The 26104-nt window shown below is 34.4% G+C and overlaps 1 protein-coding gene across 1 annotated transcript in view; it reads left to right on the top strand.

The window, feature by feature from the left end:
- The window catches only part of LOC136031004 (FERM domain-containing protein 5-like), a 223743-nt gene that overhangs the window by 173766 nt on the left and 23873 nt on the right, over positions 1-26104 (top strand). The window contains exon 8 of the mRNA XM_065710166.1: positions 5066-5289. Coding sequence (XP_065566238.1) covers positions 5066-5289 — 224 coding nt within the window. The remainder of the gene's footprint in view (positions 1-5065; positions 5290-26104) is intronic.

Here is a 26104-nt window from a genome sequence, read left to right as displayed (position 1 = left end):
GTTTTCCCAGATTCGACCATCTGGGGGCTAAAGGGAGCGGAAAAATTAGAAAAAATTAGGTATTTATAACTTACGAGTGGGTGATCGGATCTTAATGAATTTTGATATTTAGAAGGACATCGCGACTCAGAGCTCTTATTTTAAACCCTGACCGGCATTAAGCTTGTTAGAGCTCATACCATATAAGGTCTTGGCTCTTAGCTCTTCTTGCCTCGTCAAAAGTGCCATATGAGCTCTTAGCTCTTGTTTTGTTTTTGTTTTTTGTTTTTTTTTCCCAGGGGTCATCATATCAACCAAGTGGTCCTAGAATGTCGCAATAGGGCTCATTCTAACGGAAATGAAAAGCTCTAGTGCTCTTTTTAAGTTACCAAAAAAATTGGAGGGTACCTAGGCCCCCTCCCACGCTCATTTTTACCCAAAGTCAACGGATCAAAATTTTGAGATAGCCATTTTGTTTAGCATAGTTAAAAACTATAATGACTTTGTCTTTGGGGATGACTAACTCCCCCACAGTCCTTGGGGGAGGGGCTGCAAGATACAAACTTTGACCATTGTTTACATACAGTAATCGTTATTGGGAAGTGTACTCTGATAATAGCATTAAGATAAAGTTAAAACAGAGCTGGGTTACGAGTACAGTGTTTAGCACGGTACGAATAATCGTCAAAAAATATTCAAATCTATAAAAAAAAATAATAGTCAAAAAATAAAGAATAGAGTCATTCGCTGATTTTTGGATATCCGTCTGATTGACCGCATTTCAAACAATTAGCTGTACGAAATATGTGGTTCTATCCCACTTTCTAGGGCCATAATGAGAGAAAGTTGAGATAACTTGAACACGTTCTTTAGATGAAAGACTACAGATTGCCAAAGATCGTCCTTCTCAGCCAACCATCTAGGGCCAAACGAAAAACTGGTCAGCCCCTATTAGGGTGGGAGGATGTGGTTAAGAAAATATTTAAGGGAAACTAGGAATTTGTGGGAGGGTGTAAATAGGGAGGCTTTGGATAGATTTAGACGGAGGAAGAGATTGAATAGCTGTGTTGATATGAGGTGGCTTGGTTCTACAGTGAATTGTTAGTAGTAGTAGCAGCAGCGGTAGCAGTAGCTACTTTTAGTATTATCTATTGAGAACTGTCAAATAAAAACATTGTTTAATGTTCCACGAAAGAAGAAGATACTGCGGAATGTTTTCGATGAATAATTTACATTAAAAATTAAGTTTCTATAAGCTAGCTGGGGTGCTTAATTCACAAGACCTTGTCTAGTCAAGCGAGGTGTTTGTCGTCTTCTCTTGATAATTTTTACGAATGCTCATAAGTTAACCATTTTTTCATCCTTTTTGTCATTGTTATTGTAGCCATCCATGCCATTACTTTTGCATTATTCATTTGTCATCTTTTATTGCCCTCGTTATTATTATTATTCCATTTTTATGTTTACGGGTTTGTTCCCACTTTGAAACATTTTGAAAGATTATATAGCACATTACAAAAATGTTAAGAGGGTTTTTAATGAAATTTTTTTTTAGTGAAGCTGTTATTGTCAAAAATTTGAAGGTCCCAAATTTGCTCAAAAAAAAGAAATACGCTTAACCCTTCCTTTTTTGTAACATTATGATTAGCAGTACCGTCAGCTGTTTCAGGATATGTCGTTGTCTTGGCAATTTCGAAATTTTGTTATTTTTCAACTTTTTCAATGAAAATTATCAAAGAATTTTTTTTCAAAATCTAAAGATTCAAGTGCTCCCTGTTTTGTTTTTGTATTTATGGCTGTTTTGTCGAGTGGATACATTTTGAAAGATTGTAGTGCCTTTTCCAAAATTTATAAAATAATTTTTATTGTTTTGTTGAAGCTGTTTTTGTCAAAGATTAGTCTTTGAAGATCATAAACTTATTCAAAAACAGAAACGCTCAACAGTTTCTTTTCTTTTTTTGGTTGCTGATTAGAGTATCATCAGCTGTTTCAGGATATTTTATTAGTCTTGTTAATTTCCGTATATCTTTTTTTGTCCCTACGAAACGAATTGTTTAACGACACTTCTTTGAACGTAATCTCTGCTAAAAGACGGCTTCAGTTAGCAGTGGCGTCAATTCACGATAAGGGGGGGGGTACTTTTAAAATCTAAGAGGGTCCAAATTGGTTGATTTTAATTTATAAAAAAAATAAGGCATTTTTTGAATAAAAATACCAAAAAAAGTATTTTCAAAATCCAAAAGGGTGAAAAATCTAGGGGGCCTAATACCGCCCCACCAACAATAGTTGCTACTGCCAATTAGCAACTGACCACAGGAAGAGACCTCTCAGCAAATGGTTGTGCCTGCAAATTTCATAACAAAGGTGACTATCGCAAGTGAGGTTTTATCAAGTTGCCTCCGTCACATAAACCCAGCATGATCTTGCTGAAAATACTTTCTGATGGAAGGTAAAGCTTATACTTTTAGAAAATTGGCAAAGTTCCAAAAGTTATGAGCTCCTGAAATGAATGAAGGAAATCTAAAAGGCCATCAGAACGCGAAAACATGGTTTCAAAACATAGAGGGTGGAAAGACATAAGTGTATAATGTCCCTTCCAAAACGAAAAGAACATATCAGCCATAGGTATTAACATAAAGTGGCCGAGTGGACATAAAGTCCTGGCCGAGTGGGTTGGTGCACTGGATTCGGGGTCCTTTGTCTGAGAGGACGCGGGTTCGAATCCCAGTGTACCCAATTCTTCAGTTTGGGACGGGGGTCAGTGGCGTGACTCTGTAAGTTTAGCCAGAGTCGACCCAGCTCTAAATGGATACCTGGAGAAAAATGGGGAAGGTAAACAGGAAGGGAAGAACAGGATGGCTGGCCCCCTACCCTCATTGCACTTCCTGGCTGAAGGGCCAAGAAACGGAGATTAGCACCGCCGGTGGGGACTGTAAAGTCTAATTCCGTATCCTTTACCTTTTTACCTTATTAAAATAAGTGTTGAAGTGTATACAATTATAATGCTGTCCAACGGTATATTACAGCTTCCTGGGAGAATGTTTACCTCTATTGGATTAATAATTATGAAGAGCTGAGCATTAAAGTGATCAAAGTCACTTTTTATCACAAGCCTTGTGACACACAATATTCAACTATAAGAATATCCAACTCTAAATAGACTCATGATTTTTCATTAGCTTGTTTATAGGCTTGTGTGGTCATGTGAACCAAAATAAAGCGAACTGAATTAGTTTTGCCACGATGCTTTTGAATCCTCAGATACACAACATGTTTATGAGACAGCCCATTCGGAACTTAAGTTAATAAAAAGATGGGTTCTGCTAATTGGGTTGGGTCCCGTCAACGGTTGACGAATAAAGAGCTTGAAGATGACTGATTTTCTGGAGAATAATTATTTCACTATGTTCAAGTTATCAAATCAAAAGAAGTACGTCGAGTGGAAATAAAGGCGGGAAATGTAGCAATTTGTCTCCTTTAAAAGTGATACAAGGATTCCGATTAAGTTGCCATGCCAGGAGTTTTCTGAAGCGAATGAGGGAGATGTGAATAATTTTCTGAACTAGACTTTCTCAGAGTAAGAAATCTGAACTTAAAATGAAAAATTAGATAAGAATCATGTGGTGTGAAATGATGTATCAGAACTTTTTGGGTTAGATTTTGAATTTTATAATGAGTTCCCTGCATGATAACTCCCATTTAGCTAAAGTACAAAGACCCGATTAAAATATCACCATCAAATTCAGCAAATCAGATTGCACCATCAAATTCAGTATGTTGGGAAAACCGTAAGCAGAGGTGTCAAGTTCGTATTTACAAAAACGATGTTTCGTAACGTTTTTGAGATAAAGGGTAAAGGGTGTATATTTATTGTTTGTACTTTACATGGGTAAGCATATTGAACTAGAAGTAGCATAAATGAAAGAGGGATTATTTCCAGCAAGGTTGATGGTTCAAGGCCATTTTAAAGCAATTTAAGAGATGTCGCCACAGCAAATTAGCAATTTTGGCTGCTTCGGCTATTTGGGGTTCCTTGTTATGATTTTTACATTTGTCTTCTGTGTTTTCAGTAAAGTTCTAATTTTCTATAATCCTAGAAACACAGGGAAATATCACCAGTTGGTTTATTTGCACTAGTTTTATTGATATATGTTAGATAGGCTGTGACGTAATAATAATTGTTCGTTTTAGGTTTCAATTTCGCTCTTCACTTCCCTTAGAAAAACTTTGTTAGGGTAAAGGCTTGGATAAAGGATAAAGGATAAAGGGTGGGTAATGGCTAGGTAAAGGTTAGAGGTAAAGCTTGTGGTAAAGGTTAGAGTAAAGGCTTTGTTAGGGTAAAACTTTGTTAGTATCTATTGTTTTGTACTTTCCATAGGTGAAAATATTGAACTGGTAGTAATATAAATGAAAGAGGGATTAAACAAGGTTGATGGTTCTACGGCCTTTGGAGCCGGTTCTACGGCCTTTGGAGCCGGTTCTACGGCCTTTGGTTCTGCGGCCTACGGTTCTACGGCCTACAGTTCTACGCCGTTTGGTTCTACGGCCTTTGCCTTTCATTGAAAAGCAACATTTAAATGCTACTACTTCCCAGTCACAGATGTCAAAACATTGCGTGGTGGCCTATTCGAGGCAAAATATGTACCGAGTTTGCTTAAAATAAATGCTAATTGTAGATATCATTGAGTTCATAATTTTGAGATTTAGTTAATATATGTATAGTAGTGATTTGCTGCCACAAAAAGCAACAACTTAGGAAGGATGAATTCTGTAAGAATTGTTTTTTTCAAAATAAGAATTTGAAAGCTGACTTAAGCACTCGGGCAAAATAAAGTCAGATTAAATGACACTTTTTTCGAAGTCTCTCTTTGGAATTAACAGACGCTTCGAAAAATTACCTAAGCCTAAGTCAAGCTAAGTTAAAGATAGCTTTCTATTTTTTTTTAACAACAAAAAAAAATTATATTACATTACATTACAAAAATAAATACTTTATTTGTAAATTTAAACAATTCAAAAACCTTAAATTAAGACAATTAAGAGGATTAAATCGAATGCTAAACAAAGTAAAAATTCTGATTTTTAGGTTAAGCTCTTCAGCTGAAATTCCTACTGTAGTTACTGGGGGAAGTTTTTTTTCACGAGGATCGAGAGTTCGATATTCAGGACGAGTGGAAAGAGAGTTAAGCGAAGATTTAGCCCTATGGGCAAATCGAAGTCAAAATAGAGGATACAGAGGTAGAATAAAAGCTCCTCCTTTATCTAAAAGGGCTATGACAGATCCAATGATCGTGAGACAAGGATCAAAAGGTAAGATCTATATTTATGTCATTCGTTTTGTCAACTTAGCCCTGTGGGCAAACCGAAGTTAATATCAGGGATAAAAGAATGCTAAAAGGTATTCATTTAGCTAAAAGGGATAAGATCGTGAGACACGGGTCAATGAGTAAGACTAATTTATCTGTCATTCATATTGTTAACATAGCCCTTTGGGCAAACTCAAGTTAAGATCAGAAATACAAAGGAAGAAAAACAGCTTTCCCTTTATCTAAAAGGCACTATGACAGATCCAATGATCGTGAGACAAGGGTCAATAGGTAAGATTTATTTTTCTTTCGTACTTTTTGTTAACTCAGCCCTCTTGGCAAACCGAATTCAAAATAAGGGACACAGAGGAAGAATAAAGTCTCCTCCAAAAATTCCTTCTTTATGTAAAAGGGCTATGACCGAACTCGTTGTCGTAAGATATGGGCAAGAGGTAAGATATATTTGTCTGTTATGTATTTTATTATCATTTTGGTTGTAGCTGAAATGGAGTAAAAATGGAATGCAGTAGAATTTGGATGCAGCAACTAAAAATCGGACATAGGAACTCCATTGAAGGGGTCACTACATTAATAATAATGTGAGAGTTCATGTCCTTGGTTTGGAAGTGTTTATAAATTTAATTTTCCATAATCTTAGTGTAATAAAATAAAATTATATTTAAAGTTTAAATTTGTATTTAAAAGTTGGCGGGAAAACATTACAGGGGATTTGTGAGGGCCATGGTCACCAGCACGTATCAACTAGGTAGAGCTTACTTCCAAATACCGAGAGCCGGTAAGACTGGAAAGTAATAAGGGAATCATTTATATAATAGTTCTTTATTTACAACTATAACAGTTAATTATTTATACATAGTTCTCTTTATGGACACTATAGATCATAATACGCCCGTTGCATGCCATCTTCTTGGAGTCTCCGTTGTTTGACCTGAGGCGATTTTCACAAGGATGAGGGCTGGATGAAGGCCATCCATTTATGTGAACTTGTTTTTTTTGCGCTGAATTCATTCATAAAAGTATGTACTTATTTCCATCCTCCTTTAATCCATCCTCTGGTGAGTCTAGTTGGGAGCTTTAGCTACATTCTACCTAGTCGTCCATTTACATGAACTTGTGTTTTAGCAATGAATTTATTCAACAAAAGCATGTACTTATTTCCATCCTCCTTTAATCCATCCTCTGGTGGGTCTAGTTGGGAGCTCTAGTTCAGTTCTACCTAGTCATCCACTTACGTGAACTTGTGTTTTTGCACTGAATTTATTCAATAAAAGTATTCACTTGTTTCTATCCTTCTTTAATCCATCTTCCATTTAATCCATCGTCTGGTGAGTCTAGTTGGGAGCTCTAGCTTCATTCTACCTAGTCATCCATTTACGTGAACTTGTGTTTTTGTGCTGAATTTATTCAACAAAAGTATGTACTTATTTTCATCCTCCTTTAATCCATCTTCCTTTAATCCATCGTCTGGCGAGTCTAGTTGGGAGCTCTAGCTCCATTCTACCTAGTCATCCATTTACATGAACTTGTGTTTTTGCACTGAATTTATTCAACAAAAGCATGTACTTATTTCCATCCTCCTTTAATCCATCCTCTGGTGAGCCTAGTTGGGAGCTCTAGTTCAATTCTACCTAGTCATCCATTTACATGAACTTGTGTTTTAGCAATGAATTAATTTAACAAAAGCATGTACTTATTTCCATCCTCCTTTAATCCATCCTCTGGTGAGCCTAATTGGGAGCTCAAGTTTAATTCTACCTAGTCATCCATTTACGTGAACTTGTATTTATTCAATAAAAGTATGCACTTATTTCTGGTGAGCCTAGTTGGGAGCTCTAGTTCAATCCTATCTTGAAAATAGAGAACAGCTAGATAAAGAATTACCCTTTTTTTTAACAAGAAGTTGACTATCAGTCTTGTGAAAATTGTCCCTCGGAGGAATGACTTTCCTGGGCATCACCTTTGCAACACCTTCAAAATCTTACAAGCTCTAAATAATCTTTAAGCTTAATCTGGCCAGATGAAATCTAACTTAATCAGTTAGATCAAGGAATCCATCTTTTTGTTGGCCAAATGGTTATGTTTAAGGGCAAGAAAGATGAGCATGAGCTCGACTGTCAATCTTGTGATAATTTTCCCTCGGAGGAATGACTTTACTGGGCATCTCCTTAGCAATACCTTAAATATCTTGGAAGCTTCAAAAAATCTTTAAGTTTATATTAGCCAGATGAAATCTAACTTAATCAGTTAGATCAAGGAGTACGCCGTTTTGTTGAACACATGTTTGTTTTCAAGGGCATAAAACGCGACCCTTGAGTTTAACTGTCATTCTTGTGAACATTGTCCCTTGGAAGAATGACTTTCCTGGCCATCACCTTAGCAATACCTTAAATATCTTGGAAGCTTCAAATAATCTCTAAATTTGGCAACATAAAACTAAAAAAAAGAAAATCAGCATATAACCGACAATTATTTTTATTAATTGCAAAATGTCTGTAAAGTACCTTGGTTCCTCTGGAACACAACGATATTATCTTTATTAAGCAGAGCCCAAAGAAAAATTAAACACATCATGTAGCTTGAATATTGTAATATAAGCTTTAATGTTCTTTGGTAGATCGAATCAAGATTACTGATTTTCTGTTGCTTACAGAGCTTATGCATGTCCTTGCAGCTACCTTCAATATTCCTTATTCAATATTCCTGCAGACTCATGTCCTGCAGCTATATGAGCTCCTTGCAGCTACCTTCAATATTCCTTATTCAATATTCAATATTCAATATTCAAATATTCCTGCAGACTCATGTCCTGCAGCTATATGAGCTCCTTGCAGCTACCTTCAATATTCCTTATTCAATATTCAATATTCAAATATTCCTGCAGACTCATGTCCTGCAGCTATATGAGTTCCTTGCAGCTACCTTCAATTTTGGTAAAACCCAAGTTAAAATGAGAGGAGAAGTTGATGAAGCAAGTAGGACAATAATTTCAACCTAGGTAATATAGCAAGGGAATAGCAAAGCATAGGATATAATAAGTTGTCTATCATATAATTGATGCATACAAGAAAAGATGTTGAACCAGCTTTGGGATTTCTGCCCCGTTTACGGTTGCAAAGATTGATTTTTTATATCCCAAAATTTCAATAATTGCTACAAATACAAATTAATATTTATTTTGCCGATTTAATTTTTGATTCAACACAACAACAACAAATTTAATAAACCGAACAAGGCGGCCCATATTGAGTTACCTAGGAGATAGCAGACCTTAAACTTTGGGGATGAAAAGTATTTGGCAAAATTCTAAAAATATGAAGAATGTTATCCAGAAAAGTGTTATGTTTTCCTTAAATGTAACGAAATTTATTTCTTTCTCTAATTTCAGTCTTCTTTTTGGAGGAGGAGGCTGAACTATCTTCAACTATAGTTTATTCGTTCTAGAAACGGACCGCAGAAACACAAAAGATGGTAAACTTCGTAAACTTAACTGATCTTGTTTTTGTTCTATTTCTTCTTTAACAAGCGAAACATAAATCTATCTTACCTGGAACCTTATTCCAAGTGACTGTAAGAATCGATCACACGTCTATTTCAAATAAAATTAGAGATACATAATTTCGTTAGGGTCAGCAAGAAATTTCTGCTGAATAGGCGCCCAAAAACATCCACGTCCGTTCTAACAGAGAGTCAACAGTAGATTACACTAGTAAATAAATCGCTGAGGATTTGGCATTGGTTATGAAGGTTATTTATTCGTGCCGAAAACCAATCGTTTGAATAAGATTCTTGTTGTAAAATATATCTTAGTGTCTACGAGTACAACAAGTACAGAACTTCCTTAAAGTTGACATCTACTGGGAAGCGTTGTGAAGTAACTAAGGACTTAATAGCTTATAAATCCATCATCTTAATAAAATTTCAATCGCATCCATCTCTTTTTCACTCTATCAATATTTTCAATATTTTTGAATCTTATTAATATAATTAGTAACATCAATTATAATAACGATGCAGATTGAATATCGAAGATGTCAATAGATAACTTCGAAGACCACACTGCCTTTCCATGACGAAAGTAAAACAGTTCAAAATAGGGATGATACCTTTTTATTGACAGTGAAATATAAAAATTCAAATATACAGTGTTCATCATCAGCAGTAAAACTGGTTACTGCTGATGATGAACACTGTATATGTGTTCGAAATATCCAGTTAAATAATTTTTATATTTCACGTCAATAAAAAGGTATCATCCCTATTTTGAACTGTTTTACTTTCGAAGATGTCAATGATAACAATGATACGTCAAAATAATTTTTTGGCTATCAATTAATAAATAAAAATTGGCTATCAATATTTTCAATATTTTGAAATCTTAATAATATAATTAGTAATGTCAATGATAATAATGGTGCGGATTGAATATCAAACATGTCAATTATAGCAATGATACCTCAAAAGGAAGCCTTGACAAAAACACCGCAATTTCATGAGTTAAAAACTGGAAACCCCTTGCCCTCGGCTGAGGGGCTAGTCATTCAAATCGAATGTGGAAACACAAAATATCCATGAATACTCCAAAATAAGCCATACTCCAAAAATAAGGAATACTCCAAAATAAGTGAAGCTGAAGAGATTTTTAAAAGTTGTCAGCCCTTTGTTATGACTTTCATGAATTTCATTGCCTATATTTACTTCACGGGCTGTATTTTCTTCTATTTGCCAAGATACAGTGTGGTTAACAGAATTAAACTCAATTGACATCCCTCCTTCGCAAGTCACAGACTTGAGAGTCTTTATTGATATTTCAGAAGTATTTTTTCAAATCATTTTTTATTTAGATTCCCCTATCCCCATCCCTAACAGGGCAGAAATCTAATTTTGCGTACTGACTATTTCCTCTCTTTTAAGCTGTAAGCTAATTTCATACAACCAACGCAATTTATTAAGGTTGCTATTAGTATCTCTGTATAAATATTTATGTTCTATCTATGTAACTCCTGATTGGCTTTCCGATGCTGTTATGACTCCATAATTTCTGGCTAATCGTTGCTAAAGCCGGAAATATCCAGGGAGTCATTAAGATAGTAACATCGCTCCTCTTCACGAATATCTATTGATTTTTGCAAAAACCTCGTTGGTCAATTCCATGTGTACTTTACTTTTTATTGTTTTTTTTAATATTCAGTAATCCAATAGGAAAACACATTATTTGAATATATTAATGGTTAAATAATGGTATATAAAAAATATGTTAAATAATGGTTAGATAAAAAATATTAATCGAAGAGTAAGTGCGAAACATGTACTAACATCAAAAAATGAAAATACTTCCGATTGTTTCTCAGATTTTTTTTCAATCGTTTATTTGCATGCGCAAATAAACAAATCGTGCGCAAACAAATTGTGTGCAAACAAACGATGTGCAAATAAATGATTTACAATCGTTTATTAGCAAGTTATTTGCATGTGAAAATAACATCTTGTGAGGGAGAGATGTTTGAGAACACAACTTAAAAATACATAAAAAGTACTTGAATTTGATACAAAAATAAGGAATTGTTAGATTGGAATTGCTGCTTTAAATAAATACAGTGACCTAACATGCAAGCTGCTATCGAGACTTAAGATGCCTTAGGGTACTGGGTACCAAAATCAGAAAGCTTACTACTATGGGTAAAGATTTGAAGAAGCACTGACCAGGGTACAATAGGCCCGATTTTAGTGAGAACCCACCTTTATTAAATTTAACTTAGTTTATTTTGTTTTTAAATTTACATTTTCAAAGTTCGCATTTTTTTTTCAGTTAAACAAAATACTTTTTTAATTTCTCTGTTTGTTGCGTCCAGTTTCTTTTTAACTAGAAGAAACTATTGTTGAGTTATTAAAAGACCCTTTATTTAATAAACCGTTCGTATCAACCAACAATATGTAAAAAAAAAAGGTAAGGTCATTAGCAACTGCAATATTGAAAACGGTTCTGATGTTAATACCTAATATTGTCGCTGTCTTAAGCAGTGCAGTAGCACTGTCAAAGTAAAGATCGAAGTGTGTTCAATGTATCATTTTTACATCAACTTCATACACAAGGGGTGTCCGTAGAAAACTGAAGGTAATGAGCCCACTTCCCATAACATTTTTGCTACGCAAAGTTCCCCTCCCCTTTCCTAACCCCTCAAGACACCTGGTCAAAATTTGAAAATATAAATTGTTCAAAATAGCCAAAAGTCTCAGCAAACGTACTTCCTGAGATGACCAGACTTCCGTAACCCCTGGGGTAAGGGCCGTAAGTTATGCAAGTTGTCCATTTGTTCTTGATTTTCGTTTTTGAATGAGCTCTTACTGATGTTCGCTAGATCAGGATTCCCATTGTTTCCCAAAAAGTAAGAAAAGTAACAGGTATCTGATAAACTGAAAAAACGACGTATGCGCCGGATTTTTCAATTATTTACACTACTTATGACTGACTTAAAGGGTGACCCTAATGCTTCGAAGGGGGATTGAAACGGGGGGCAGCAAATAATTTTACCTAAGGTCATGAAAACAGCGTGACCAAACTTTTTAGAATGGTTGTGGAGGTGAAGTTGAGAGATTCAGGTACCGTTGGAGAAAAGAAGGGAGGCAATGGAAATTCCGATTTAGTGTTGGGGGAAGGTAAAGGAGTTAAGCATTTATTTAAAAGCTTTTGACAAAAGTAGTGTTTTATGCTCTATATTCCTATGGGATTTAGAGTTTATGCTCGGTTAAGAAGTGAGATAAATAAAATACATTATATGCTGCTAAGTTGTAAAAATGGCGTACTTAAAAAACTGTGTCAATCCAAAGCAAACAAAAATTGATTTATTTAGAAACATTTCTCGAAAAAAAATTTTCAGAGAAATAACCTATGTTAAAACCAAAAGAGAAATAGGGTCATGAAATAATTCAAACTCAAACCAACAAAAATTACTATCAATGAGCTGAGACCTAGTCAAACGGAAATTAAAATAAATAATCAAGTCAAGGCTAAAAAAAAAACAGGAAGTACCACAACCAGGAGTAGGGCTTACGACCCAAAGGCTTCAATCCGTCAGATAGTCATTTGCTTTTTTGAAAACAAACTATGTTCTAAGCATTTTATCTACTATAATATATCAGAAATCGCTCTGACTTCCAGGAATGAACATTATTGCATATTACACAACCAGTCCCATTTCAACTGTTTTTCTTCATTTTCTAATTTCATCGTTTTCTCATTTCTCTCAATTTTCTCAGAAATTACTGTGACTTCCAGGAATGAACATTATTGCATATTAAACAACCAGTCCACTTTCAACTGTTTTTCTCAGTAATCTTGGTTAACATGGCGAATTCCCTTTTTTCTGTTGATGTTGTTAACATTTCGAAAATGAAACCAAACTGCTTAAGATATATGTCGTTTCTAATGAAAGTCAAGTTACGTTCAAGCTGTTTGAAGTACCAACGATCATAAGAATGAAACAGTTTCTTTTAAGTTTGTTAGTGGAATTGTACACAACCATACACGTTTGAAAAAAAAAGGGAAAATCCGGGAGCTCAACTTTTAATGCGAAACCTGTTCAATGCTGGCATGCAATTTTTACACTTGGCGGGAGCCAAGTTTAAAAATAAAGCATGGGTGTGAAAAATCAGCAGAAAATGAGCGAAATAAATTCATAATTTATTCATTGTGTATTCAGCGTTACGTTTACTGGTTGCTGAAGCAAATGAGAGATGCTGCCAGCCATTAATTGGCAGTAAGTAAGTATCTATTCGTGAGTAAACCAAACAAGGTATTTCACACTATATGCTAAACTAAAACTACATGAAAAAGAAAACACCAAAAAAAAACACTAATCTAATCTTAATGTCACAAATGAAGAAAAATGATTACACAGTCAATGATCACCAACTACGAAATTTCTAATCTCCCAGTTCTGTTTAAAAAAAAAACAATAACAAGGTTTCTAACATCCTTATTACTCAATACCAAATTCAAACTAAAAGGAAAGCTAAGAGCTAATTCAGATAAACACAAAGACAAAAACATTCTCTGGGTATAATAAAAAGGATATTCAAATAAAAGATGGCTGCAAGTTTCAAGAATTTTGCAGCAATGGCACAAGCTAGAAGGAACTTTACCAATTCTATGGAGGAAACCATTAAGACGACAATGGCCGGTAATAAATTGTGTCAACTGGTATCTTGGCTCAAAAGAAGAAGCAGCAATTCAATCATTTGGACTTGAAAAGAAACAGCTTGGCCAATAACTAATTGAGTTTTGAAAATCCCTATACCACATTTCATATAACTTAGATTTGAGTAACTGACGGTTTAAAATAAAGTTATTATCAAAAATACTTGGTCCAAACAATTCAGAAAGAACTTCATCTGTAAAAATATTATGAAGAGATGATCTTTGAGCTAAAGGGAAAGAATATGGAGTAAACATTGGCCAATTTTGAGGGCGGCCTTTGCGAGCATACCTTAATGCAGTCAGTTCATAAGCTCTAATATGAATACACACCAGGCTGTTAATACTTCTGACTGTGCACTACGAAACGATTTGGAGATTGTCAACATCGAAATTCTTTGAGCTGATTTTATTTTTCTCAGAATATGTTTTTTCTTAAGAGCAGCAATCCAAACTGGAACAGCATATAAAATTGTACTTTCTACAACCGACTTGTACAGTTTCCTCAATGCAAAAGGTTTTAGGCCCCATGTTGTTTTTGCCACACATAAAAGACGAGGTGAATCTTATTTAGCTAAATTAATTCTACCAACAACATATCACCACCAAATTTCAGAGTAATTTTTGGAGCTTTAAGCTTATTTGTAAACAAAACAGCTTCAGTTTTGTTTTTATCAAATTCAAGTTTATTTTTAGCCGCCCACTCCTCAAAATTTGTAAACACTTTCTGAGCTATTTCTTCCAGTTGACCAATGCTTTCTGAACTTATTATCATAAAAATATCATCTGCTTAAGCTTGTATAATACAATTTTTGTCAATTTTCTCACTCAAAAGATCATTTATATTAATTAGCCATAAAAATGGAGATAAAATTCCACCCTGAGGACATGATTTTTCCAGAGCCCTTGAAACTTCATTTTGATATGTAACTACACGTTCATTAAAATAACTATGAACTAATTTTATCAAACTTCCCGGACATTCTTTTTCTATCAATTTTTTAATTATTCCTGGATGCCAAGCGTTATCAAAAGCCCCTTTAATGTCGAAAAAATATATAAAGTAAATTTCTTTTTTAAATTATTATTTTCAACAACAGTGACAAAATTATCTACTGCATCAACTGTACTTTTCCCCTTACCAAGTCCAAACTGCAAAGTAGAAATCCAATTCTTTTCAGAACTTAAATTGTTCAGTTTATGCATTATTACTTTTTCAAATACTCTACCTAAATTCGAAAGTAAACTAATAGGGCGATAAGAACGGGGACTCCCATCATTTTTCTTTCCTTTTTTCAAAATAATTATCACATTAGCTTTTTTCCATTCCTTAGGAAAATAACACAAATTTAACATGCATTTATGATTTTTAGAAAAGACGGTGTTATCACATTAATATTTTTTTCAAAACAAGATTTAAGATTCCATCTGGACCTGGAGCTTTCATTGGTTTCAAAGAATCAATAGCATCTTTTAAAACATCAGCATTAATTTCATCTACTCCAGAAGTAACATTTTGAAGGAAATATTGAACTTGTTGTCTCACATCAGAATGGAACATATTATCATTAACACTATTATCTTTTTGGAGCCACTTTGCAAAAGTTCATCACCTGTTTCGTTCAGTGATGAAGTTCTGCTACCATCATCTTTTAACACATGCATAGGCTGTTCATCACCTGCTTCGTTCAGTGATGAAGTTCTGCTAAAATCATCTTTTAACACATGCACAGGCTAAATACATCCGCCATCTGACCGACATATCTTGTGAATAGTTTGCCATGGATCAAAGCTATCTATTTCTTCACAAAACTTTTTCCAATCTTCTCTCTTAGCTCTTACAATTTCATATTTATAATCTTTAGGGGAATTTTTCATATTCACTTCACTTTCCAAATCATCTAGAACTTTATAAATTCTCAAATTCCTTCTATAAATGTGCCTTAATCTTGTCAATTCCGGATTCCACCACCTAGCATACTTTTTTGATCTTTTACTACCAAACCTGGGGTCGAATCAGCTGTGGCGTCAGAAAATAGCTTTCTAAAACTTTCAACAGACACATCTATCTCTTGTATAGACGACACAGGAAGCGAATACACATCATCTATTCTACTAAGTAAAACTGAACAAAATATTCCCCAATCTCTTTTACTATAATCATACTTTTGAGGGAAAGTTTCTACACCTTGCACAGCATCTAACACTATTACAAAAGAAATATAAAAATGATCAGACAATGACGGCGAATCCGAAAGAATCATCCATTCCTTAGCAAACTGAACTAGATTGGAACCTACAGCTGTGGACTCAGGCCTAGAAGAGCCGACGTAATACATCGGCACATCTGGGTCATTTATAACAACTAAATTCTTATTAGCAAAAAAATCTTCTAATTCTTTTCCTCTTCGATCACTATTGCAACTTGTCATCCTAATCGGGCTTTTAGCATTAAAGCCACCACCAACAACATGATTACTATGATTGCTTAACCCATCAGTCACAGCTAATACATCAAATACTGACTGAATTGATGGGGGACAATATATTGACGAAACAACAACTTTATGACTTGGCAAATAAATAGACACAGTTACACATTCATTAGACGAATCATCATAATTAATATCTGCACGATAACATTTTTTAATTAAAACAGCTGCACTAAAAAACCTTCTATCGTAATCAATGTTTGAGAAACAACCGTATTCTCTTGGAATACACGAAAGCTTTCCGAATTTATTAACATAGGGTTCCGGCAGCAGAACAACATCTGGCTTTCTTTCTGCAAGGGTTTGTTGTAACTGCACCATTGCATGGAAAGAATGCTGCAAGTTAATCTGGATGAAAGACAATGATTTATTCACATCATTTACACTGCCTGATTGCAACATTATTGACTCTCGACATACAGAATCCTGTCTTTCAGTTTTGCTATAATCTTTTGTGCAGTTGGGCACTTTTTAATTTCGTACGACGCATGCGGGCTTCCAATGGTCTTGCTATGGTGACAAGCACAGCACGATGGGCGATCAGAAAATGATTTTGGGCAATCATCAAATGAATGGTTACCCATGCAAAAAGAGCAGCACTGCATGCCTCTGCACTCAGTTGCTCGGTGGCCATAAAGGCAGCAATTTGAACACTTTATTAGGAACACATAATCTTAACAGCCTTTCAACAAGAAGCCAAGTTTCACGTGACCATTTAATAGGATGGACCTGCGGAGTTTCGGGCTAACTTCAAGTACGACATTAGCACGGTTTCCATCTTTCCACAACACTGTGACAACTTTCAGTAGCTCACCATGATCAACCATGTCTTTTACATTATCGCTGCTTCGCAAGAACTCTGTGAGGAACGAATTGGCATCTTCACACTCCGTGACGTCGTATACGATTATTCTCGGTATCCTTTTCTTCACTTGTACAGCTTTATATTTTGTAACCTCTACTTTCTTGTTAAATGCAGAAACTGCCTCTTCTGCATCGGACTCGGAACCCAGTTCCGTTAATTTTTCCATTCTTCGCAGGTACTGTCTTTTCCACAATAAAATTTTTACTGTCTTTGTCGATAGCCTGGTAAAAACCTTTGTTCAGCTTTTGTAAATCATTTCGGCCCAGACGTTTATCACTATTTTTGTCATATTCTACGGGTTCAAGAATGACCGAACAAACGTTTGGGCCACGTATGGCAGATGCAAACGAACGGGATGAGGTCGGCTGTGCAACCCCAATCATAGAAATGGGTGTTTTATTTAGGTCTCCAATATGTTCTTGCAGTTTCACAATTGTTTGCAGGTGGCGATTCTCTTTAAGAGGTAGTTCTGAGTTCTCTTCTATAGCATTCTGATGTAGAACGAGGATCCGGTCGCATATTTCTTTGACATTGTCCTTCCCACCAGGGACTTTTTTTACATTTCCGAAAACTTCTTTCAGCAGACCTAATAACATAGAGACACTTTTTTGTTGTTTGACGGGACAAAGAATTTCGTCATCATTTTGATTAGCCGCATCAATGCCCGTAGCCATTGCTATGATGGAGCTAGGGGGCGAAGAGTGTTTTAGTTTTTATTTCACTGTTACTTTAAAGGTTCTGAGAAAAGAGGACAAGTAGCTTCGCTCTTATTCGTAAGCCATGATTAGACAACGCAATATTTTGATTTCATTTCACCTAATTCAAATTTCATTTCACCTAATACAAATTCTCAAAAAGTCTAAGAATATTAAGGTAAGACTCTGGGAAAATCTGGAGGGGATGTAAAATTAAATCAAAACACACTCTATGCAGGATGGTTTGCAAAAAGGTGCAACAGCAATATCTAAGGAACAGCTAAGGATATTAAGTTGAAACTTTCAAGGCATGTCGAGAGGGGTGTCGAAGAGGTATCAGAAAGCCATCCCCCCTCCCTTACTGAAAATGAATATTATGAAAAATATTTTCTCTTAGATTTACAACATTGAAATATAAAATTTACTGTGAAATAAAATTTGGAATTGCTGAGTTTTCTGGAATCAGTATCATCAACATTCAGTTTATTTTCATTTGTCCTTTTCAGTCTTCTTGTTTAATATTTTGAAAAACAAAAGCACACTATTCAAGAAGCATATGGTTTTCATCAAATGACCCAACAAGCTTTAAATTTTTACCGTAGGGGAGGGGGAGGGGGGCAGTGGCCAAATTCCTTTTTATAGAAATTTTAGTTCGTTTTAACTTTGATCGTATTCAGACTTATCTGTATTATACTACCTGTTATCTTTACGTTTGCTATAATCGTGTTTTTTCATGTCTGTTCATTTCAGGTTTCGTTTTTTTTTTTACAGTAATTTCTAGTCATTTTGAGTTAGAATTATCATAGGAATTGATTCTATTGGTTTTAAGTTTAATATTGCCCTCTAATTTTCTTTGAAAAACTTTGAACTTTAAAATTGCTTTTTAATTTTCTTTGGGATTATTGCCAAAAATCATTCGCTAAACAGTTATCAAAGGAGAATCATTAGTGTAACGGAGATAAAAGAGATCAAAGATGCATTGCCCTGTTAATTCCCCCTTCAAGAGCAGCTTAGCTTTGACTTTTATTTTGACTTTGATTTTCATTTACATAATAAAAAAAAATATAAACTTTAACAGATAAAAATCACTACGCTAGGGAAAAATTTAAATTTTGCTAACGCGTAGCGACTAACTACATAAACATTCCTAAAGACATCCTAAAATAAAAAAAGTAATAAAAAAACATAAATAAATGTTTCTAGAAGCATCCTACACTAATTAAAACGATAATGAAAGGAACAAAACTAATAAAAATTAAAAGTTAATGGTTAATACTAATTATTTCAGAAAATAGTCTCTTAGGATACAAAGGTTAAAACGGGTAAAACTTTCAGTAAAATTGGGAAAAAATTCTATGAAAATACTAATAAATGTTTGAATATTTCGGCCTCATATCCGTAAGCTTTTATGAACGTGGAAAGAAAAGGAAAATAAGAGATTAAGTTAGACTAAACGAATTAACGAATGTTAGAAAATAACAAAAAAAGTTAATAAAAACACATGAACTTTAATTGAAGAAAAATATAAATGTGAGCCCCTATCATTTTATCTTTTCTTTGTAAAGTGTTTGTGTGTTTTTCTCATCCTTTTATGTTATTTTCTAGCATGAGTTAATTTGTTTAATCTAGTTTTATTTCTTGTTTTCCCTGTTCTGAAACTAAAATATTCCGACGTTTATTAGTATTTGTAAGAGATTTGTTTTTGAAGTTTCGCTACCTTAATTAAAAGCTTTACTCGTTTTTATATTTCTATTTCATTTTAAGCATTATCTCAGAAGTGTGAAGATATTGTAACAATCTTTTGGCGTGGCAGAAACGATAAGAAAAACTCATTAAGTTTGATTATTAAGTTTGAATTGAATTGAACTTGAATTTATTAAAAAAAAAGCAAGAAATATATAAGTATTTAACAAAATCCACAGTATTTTACGCACAAAAACAATAAAATACTTCAACTTATTCTCCCCTGTAAGGCTCTGAGGCTCGAGTCAACTTAAATAATTATTTATCAAAAGTGATTTAAATACTAGAAATTAAATTGCCTTAGAAAAGGGTATCCCCCCTAAAAAATTATACGATCTTGATGATTGTTGCAAATCTGGCATTTTTCTTGCCAAGGAGGATCCCGAATTAACTTTCTCACTTTCTATTTACTAGGGGGGGGGCTTATAAAACCAGAAGTCAGATGTATTTGGAACAGAGCTGGTTGATATAAAGTTCATCCTCTGACCCTTTTTTGTAACAAAAGAGATCATGGCATATCAAATTATCGTTTACGGCTATTTTACGCCACAAACGCAAATTTTGGACCCAAAAACGGCCAGCTCAGCCAGATGAGAAGTTAGAGATAACCAAGCATTATTGCAGTATTTTAACATCTCCCGTCTTTTAAGGTCATGCCCCTTTGTGCAGATTACACTTATAAAAATACCTATATAGAACATTAGGGAAACCTAAAATGACATCAGAATTGAAAAATTCTATTTACTTACTACCCCCTTTTCCCTTTATTTTCAATTATGTGTTATATTATTATAATACTACAAATGGTGTTTTAGCCCTTTGACTTTGCCTAGTTTGGTGATAGGATACTAAGTGATGGAATCTTCCAATTCAGGTGTCATTTTGGTCACCCAGACTGGAATTAACAGGAAACGAACCAGAAAATATTGCCGAAATTTATATTCGAGATCCCTTTTCCCCTTTTTTTCTCTGAAAAAGCGGGTATTTCGGTACGGCTGATTTTGGGTATAATATTAAGCGAATTTTTCTGAACATTTTGGTGCCAAAAACACTCCTATTTTTCAAATAACGGGTCAAAACCGTATTTGTACTGGACTGTAAAATCAAAACAGTTCTAAGGATATATATATATATATATATATATATATATATATATATATATATATATATATATATATATATATATATATATATATATATATATATATATATAGTATGTATATATATATATATATATATATATATATATATATATATATATATATATATATATATATATATATATATATATATATATATATATATATATATTTATCAAACAGTTCGTGGTAACGAACTGTAGTAAGGAGCGACCCGGCTCAATAGTAACCAAAACTCTAAAAAATGGAATTTTGATACCAATAGCTACATCAAAAGAATCGCATTTTAATGCTGGTTTTAAATATATAAGTTTCATCAAGTTTAGTCTTACCCATCAAAAGTTACGAGCCTGAGAAAATTTGCGTTATTTTAGAAAATAGGGGGAAACATCCCCTAAAAGTCATGGAATTCACACCATCAGATTCAGCGTATCAGAGAACCCTACTGTAGAAGTTTCGAGCTCCTATCTACAAAAATGTGGAATTTTGCATTTTTTGCCACAAGGCAGATCACGGATGCATGTTTTTTTTTTTTTTTTTTTTTTTTTTTTTTTCCAGGGGTGACCGTATCGACCCAGTTGTCCTAGAGTGTTGCAAGAGGGCTCATTCTAACGGAAATGAAAACTTCTAGTGCCCTTTTTAAGTGACCAAAAAAATTGGAGGGCACCTAGGCCCCCTCCCACGTTAATTATTTTCCCAGAGTCAACGGATCAAAATTCTGAGATAGCCATTTTATTCAGTGTAGTCGAAAATCCTTATAACTATGTCTTTGGGGACGAATTACTCCCCCACAGTCCCCGTGGGAGGGGCAACAAGTTACAAACTTTGACCTGTGCTTACATATTATAATGGTTATTGGGAAGTATACAGGCGTTTTCAGGAGGATTTTTTTGGTTGGGGGAGGGGTTGAGAAGAGAGGGATATGCTGGGGGCACTTTCTATCGAGAATTTGTCATGGGAGAAAAAAATTTCCATGAAGGGAGAGCAGGATTTACTAGCATTATTTAAAAAAAAAAAACAATTAAAAAATAAATGTGAAAAAGCTTTTTCAGCTGGAAGTAAGGAACAGCAATAAAACTTAAAACAACAGAAATTATTACCCATATGAGAGGCTCACCTCCTTCTAATACCTCGCTCTTTACGCTAAAGTATTTTTAGTAATTTCAACTATTTATTCTACGGCTTTTGTGATTCAGGGGTCATTCTTAATGAATTGATTACTTACAACAACATGATTACTATGATTGCTTAACCCATCAGTCACAGCTAATACATCAAATACTGACTGAATTGATGGGGGACAATATATTGACGAAACAACAACTTTATGACTTGGCAAATAAATAGACACAGTTAGACATTCATTAGACGAATCATCATAATTAATATCTGCACGATAACATTTTTTAATTAAAACAGCAGCACTAAAAAACCTTCTATCGTAATCAATGTTTGAGAAACAACCGTATTCTCTTGGAATACACGAAAGCTTTCCGAATTTATTAACATAGGGTTCCGGCAGCAGAACAACATCTGGCTTTCTTTCTGCAAGGGTTTGTTGTAACTGCACCATTGCATGGAAAGAAAGCTGCAAGTTAATCTAGATGAAAGACAATGATTTATTCACATCATTTACACTGCCTGATTGCAACATTATTGACCCTCGACATACAGAATCCTGTATTTCAGTTTTGCTATAATCTTTTGTGCAGTTGGGCACTTTTTAATTTCGTACGACGCTTGCGGGCTTCCAATGGTCTTGCTATGGTAACAAGCACAGCACGATGGGCGATCAGAAAATGATTTTGGGCAATCATCAAATGAATGGTTACCCATGCAAAAAGAGCAGCACTGCATGCCTCTGCACTCAGTTGCTCGGTGGCCATAAAGGCAGCAATTTGAACACTTTATTAGGAACACATAATCTTAACAGCCTTTAAACAAGAAGCCAAGTTCCACGTGACCATTTAATAGGATGGACCTGCGGAGTTTCGGGCTAACTTCAAGTACGACATTAGCACGGTTTACATCTTTCCACAACACTGTGACAACTTTCAGTAGCTCACCATGATCAACCATGTCTTTTACATTATCGCTGCTTCGCAAGAACTCTGTGAGGAACGAATCGGCATCTTCACACTCCGTGACGTCGTATACGATTATTCTCGGTATCCTTTTCTTCACTTGCACAGCTTTATATTTTGTAACCTCTACTTTCTTGTTAAATGCAGAAATTGCCTCTTCTGCATCGGACTCGGAAGCCAGTTCAAATTTAATTTTTCCATTCTTCGCAGGTACTGTCTTTTCCACAGCAAAATTTTTACTGTCTTTGTCGATAGCCTGGTAAAAACCTTTGTTCAGCTTTTGTAAATCATTTCGGCCCAGACGTTTATCACTATTTTTGTCATATTCTACGGGTTCAAGAATGACCGAATAAACGTTTGGGCCACGTATGGCAGATGCAAACGAACGGGATGAGGTCGGCTGTGCAACCCCAATCATAGAAATGGGTGTTTTATTTAGGTCTCCAATATGTTCTTGCAGTTTCACAATTGTTTGCAGGTGGCGATTCTCTTTAAGAGGTAGTTCTGAGTTCTCTTCTATAGCATTCTGATGTAGAACGAGGATCCGGTCGCATATTTCTTTGACATTGTCCTTCCCACCAGGGACTTTTTTTACATTTCCGAAAACTTCTTTCAGCAGACCTAATAACATAGAGACACTTTTTTGTTGTTTGACGGGACAAAGAATTTCGTCATCATTTTGATTAGCCGCATCAATGCCCGTAGCCATTGCTATGATGGAGCTAGGGGGCGAAGAGTGTTTTCGTTTTTATTTCACTGTTACTTTAAAGGTTCTGAGAAAAGAGGACAAGTAGCTTCGCTCTTATTCGTAAGCCATGATTAGACAACGCAATATTTTGATTTCATTTCACCTAATTCAAATTTCATTTCACCTAATACAAATTCTCAAAAAGTCTAAGAATATTAAGGTAAGACTCTGGGAAAATCTGGAGGGGATGTAAAATTAAATCAAAACACACTCTATGCAGGATGGTTTGCAAAAAGGTGCAACAGCAATATCTAAGGAACAGCTAAGGATATTAAGTTGAAACTTTCAAGACATGTCGAGAGGGGTGTCGAAGAGGTATCAGAAAGCCATCCCCCCTCCCTTACTGAAAATGAATATTATGAAAAATATTTTCTCTTAGATTTACAACATTGAAATATAAAATTTACTGTGAAATAAAATTTGGAATTGCTGAGTTTTCTGGAATCAGTATCATCAACATTCAGTTTATTTTCATTTGTCCTTTTCAGTCTTCTTGTTTAATATTTTGAAAAACAAAAGCACACTATTCAAGAAGCATATGGTTTTCATCAAATGACCCAACAAGCTTTAAATTTTTACCGTAGGGGAGGGGGAGGGGGGCAGTGGCCAAATTCCTTTTTATAGAAATTTTAGTTCGTTTTAACTTTGATCGTATTAAGACTTATCTGTATTATACTACCTGTTATCTTTACGTTTGCTATAATCGTGTTTTTTCATGTCTGTTCATTTCATGTTTCGTTTTTTTTTACAGTAATTTCTAGTCGTTTTGAGTTATAATTATCATAGGAATTGATTCTATTGGTCTTAAGTTTAATATTGCCCTCTAATTTTCTCTGAAAAACTTTGAACTTTAAAATTGCTTTTTAATTTTCTTTGGGATTATTGCCAAAAATCATTCGCTAAACAGTTATCAAAGGAGAATCATTAGTGTAACGGAGATAAAGGAGATCAAAGATGCATTGCCCTGTTAATTCCCCCTTCAAGAGCAGCTTAGCTTTGACATTTATTTTGACTTTGATTTTCATTTACATAATAAGAAAAAATATAAACTATAACAGATATAAATCACTACGCTAGGGAAAAATTTAAATTTTGCTAACGCGTAGCGATTAACTACATAAACATTCCTAAAGACATCCTAAAATAAAAAAAAAAGTAATAAAAAAACATAAATAAATGTTTCTAGAAGCATCCTACACTAATTAAAACGATAATGAAAGGAAAAAAACTAATAAAAATTAAAAGCTAATGGTTAATACTAATTATTTCAGAAAATAGTTTCTTAGGATACACTGCCTTTCTGTTTATGCTTGAAATGAAAGAAAGGTTAAACGGGTAAAACTTTCAGTAAAATTGGGAAAAAATTCTATGAAAATACTAATAAATGTTTGAATATTTCGGCCTCATATCCGTAAGCTTTTATGAACGTGGAAAGAAAAGGAAAATAAGAGATTAAGTTAGACTAAACGAATTAACGAATGTTAGAAAATAACAAAAAAAGTTAATAAAAACACATGAACTTTAATTGAAGAAAAATATAAATGTGAGCCCCTATCATTTTATCTTTTCTTTGTAAAGTGTTTGTGTGTTTTTCTCATCCTTTTATGTTATTTTCTAGCATGAGTTAATTTGTTTAATCTAGTTTTATTTCTTGTTTTCCCCGTTCTGAAACTAAAATATTCCGACGTTTATTAGTATTTGTAAAAGATTTGTTTTTGAAGTTTTGCTACCTTAATTAAAAGCTTTTTTCGTTTTTATATTTCTATTTCATTTTAAGCATTATCTCAGAAGTGTGAAGATATTGTAACAATCTTTTGGCGTGGCAGAAACGATAAGAAAAACTCATTAAGTTTGGTTATTAAGTTTGAATTGAATTGAAAAACAAAATACTTCAACTTATTCTCCCCTGTAAGGCTCTGAGGCTCGAGTCAACTTAAATAATAATTTATCAAAAGCGATTTAAATACTAGAAATTAAATTGCCTTAGAAAAGGGTATCCCCCCTAAAAAATTATACGATCTTGATGATTGTTGCAAATCTGGCATTTTTCTTGACAAGGAGGGTCCCGAATTATGGTATTTAAACTTTTTCACTTTCTATTTGCTAGGGGGGGGCTTATAGAACCAGAAGTCGGATGTATTTGGAACAGAGCTGGTTGATATAAAGTTTCGAATCCTCTGACCCTTTTTTGTTGACACAAGAGATCATGGCATATCAAATTATCGTTTACGGCTATTTTACGCCACAAACGCCAATTTTGTACCCCAAAGCGGCCAGCTCAGCCAGATGAGAAGTTAGAGATAACCAAGCATTATTGCAGTATTTTAACATCTCCCGTCTTTTAAGGTCATGCCCCTTTGTGCAGGTTACACTTATAAAAATATCTATATAGAACATTAGGGAAACCTAAAATGACATCAGAATTGAAAAATTCTATTTACTTACTACCCCCTTTTCCCTTTATTTTCAATTATGTGTTATATTATTATAATACTACAAATGGTGTTTTAGCCCTTTGACTTTGCCTAGTTTGGTGATAGGATACTAAGTGATGGAATCTTCCAATTCAGGTGTCATTTTGGTCACCCAGACTGGAATTAACACGAAACGAACCAGAAAATATTGCCGAAATTTATATTCGAGATCCCTTTTCCCCCTTTTTCTCTGAAAAAGGGGGTATTTCGGCACGGCTGATTTTGGGTATAATATTAAGCGAATTTTTCTGAACATTTTGGTGCCAACACTCCTATTTTTCAAATAACGGGTCAAAACCGTATTTGTACCGGACTGTAAAGTCAAAACTGTTCTAAGGCAAATGTATATATATATATATATATATAT

Source organism: Artemia franciscana, chromosome 9 (assembly GCF_032884065.1).
Source record: "Artemia franciscana chromosome 9, ASM3288406v1, whole genome shotgun sequence".
Taxonomy (NCBI): Eukaryota; Metazoa; Arthropoda; class Branchiopoda; order Anostraca; family Artemiidae; genus Artemia; species Artemia franciscana.
This window is presented reverse-complemented; position numbering and strand designations above follow the sequence as displayed.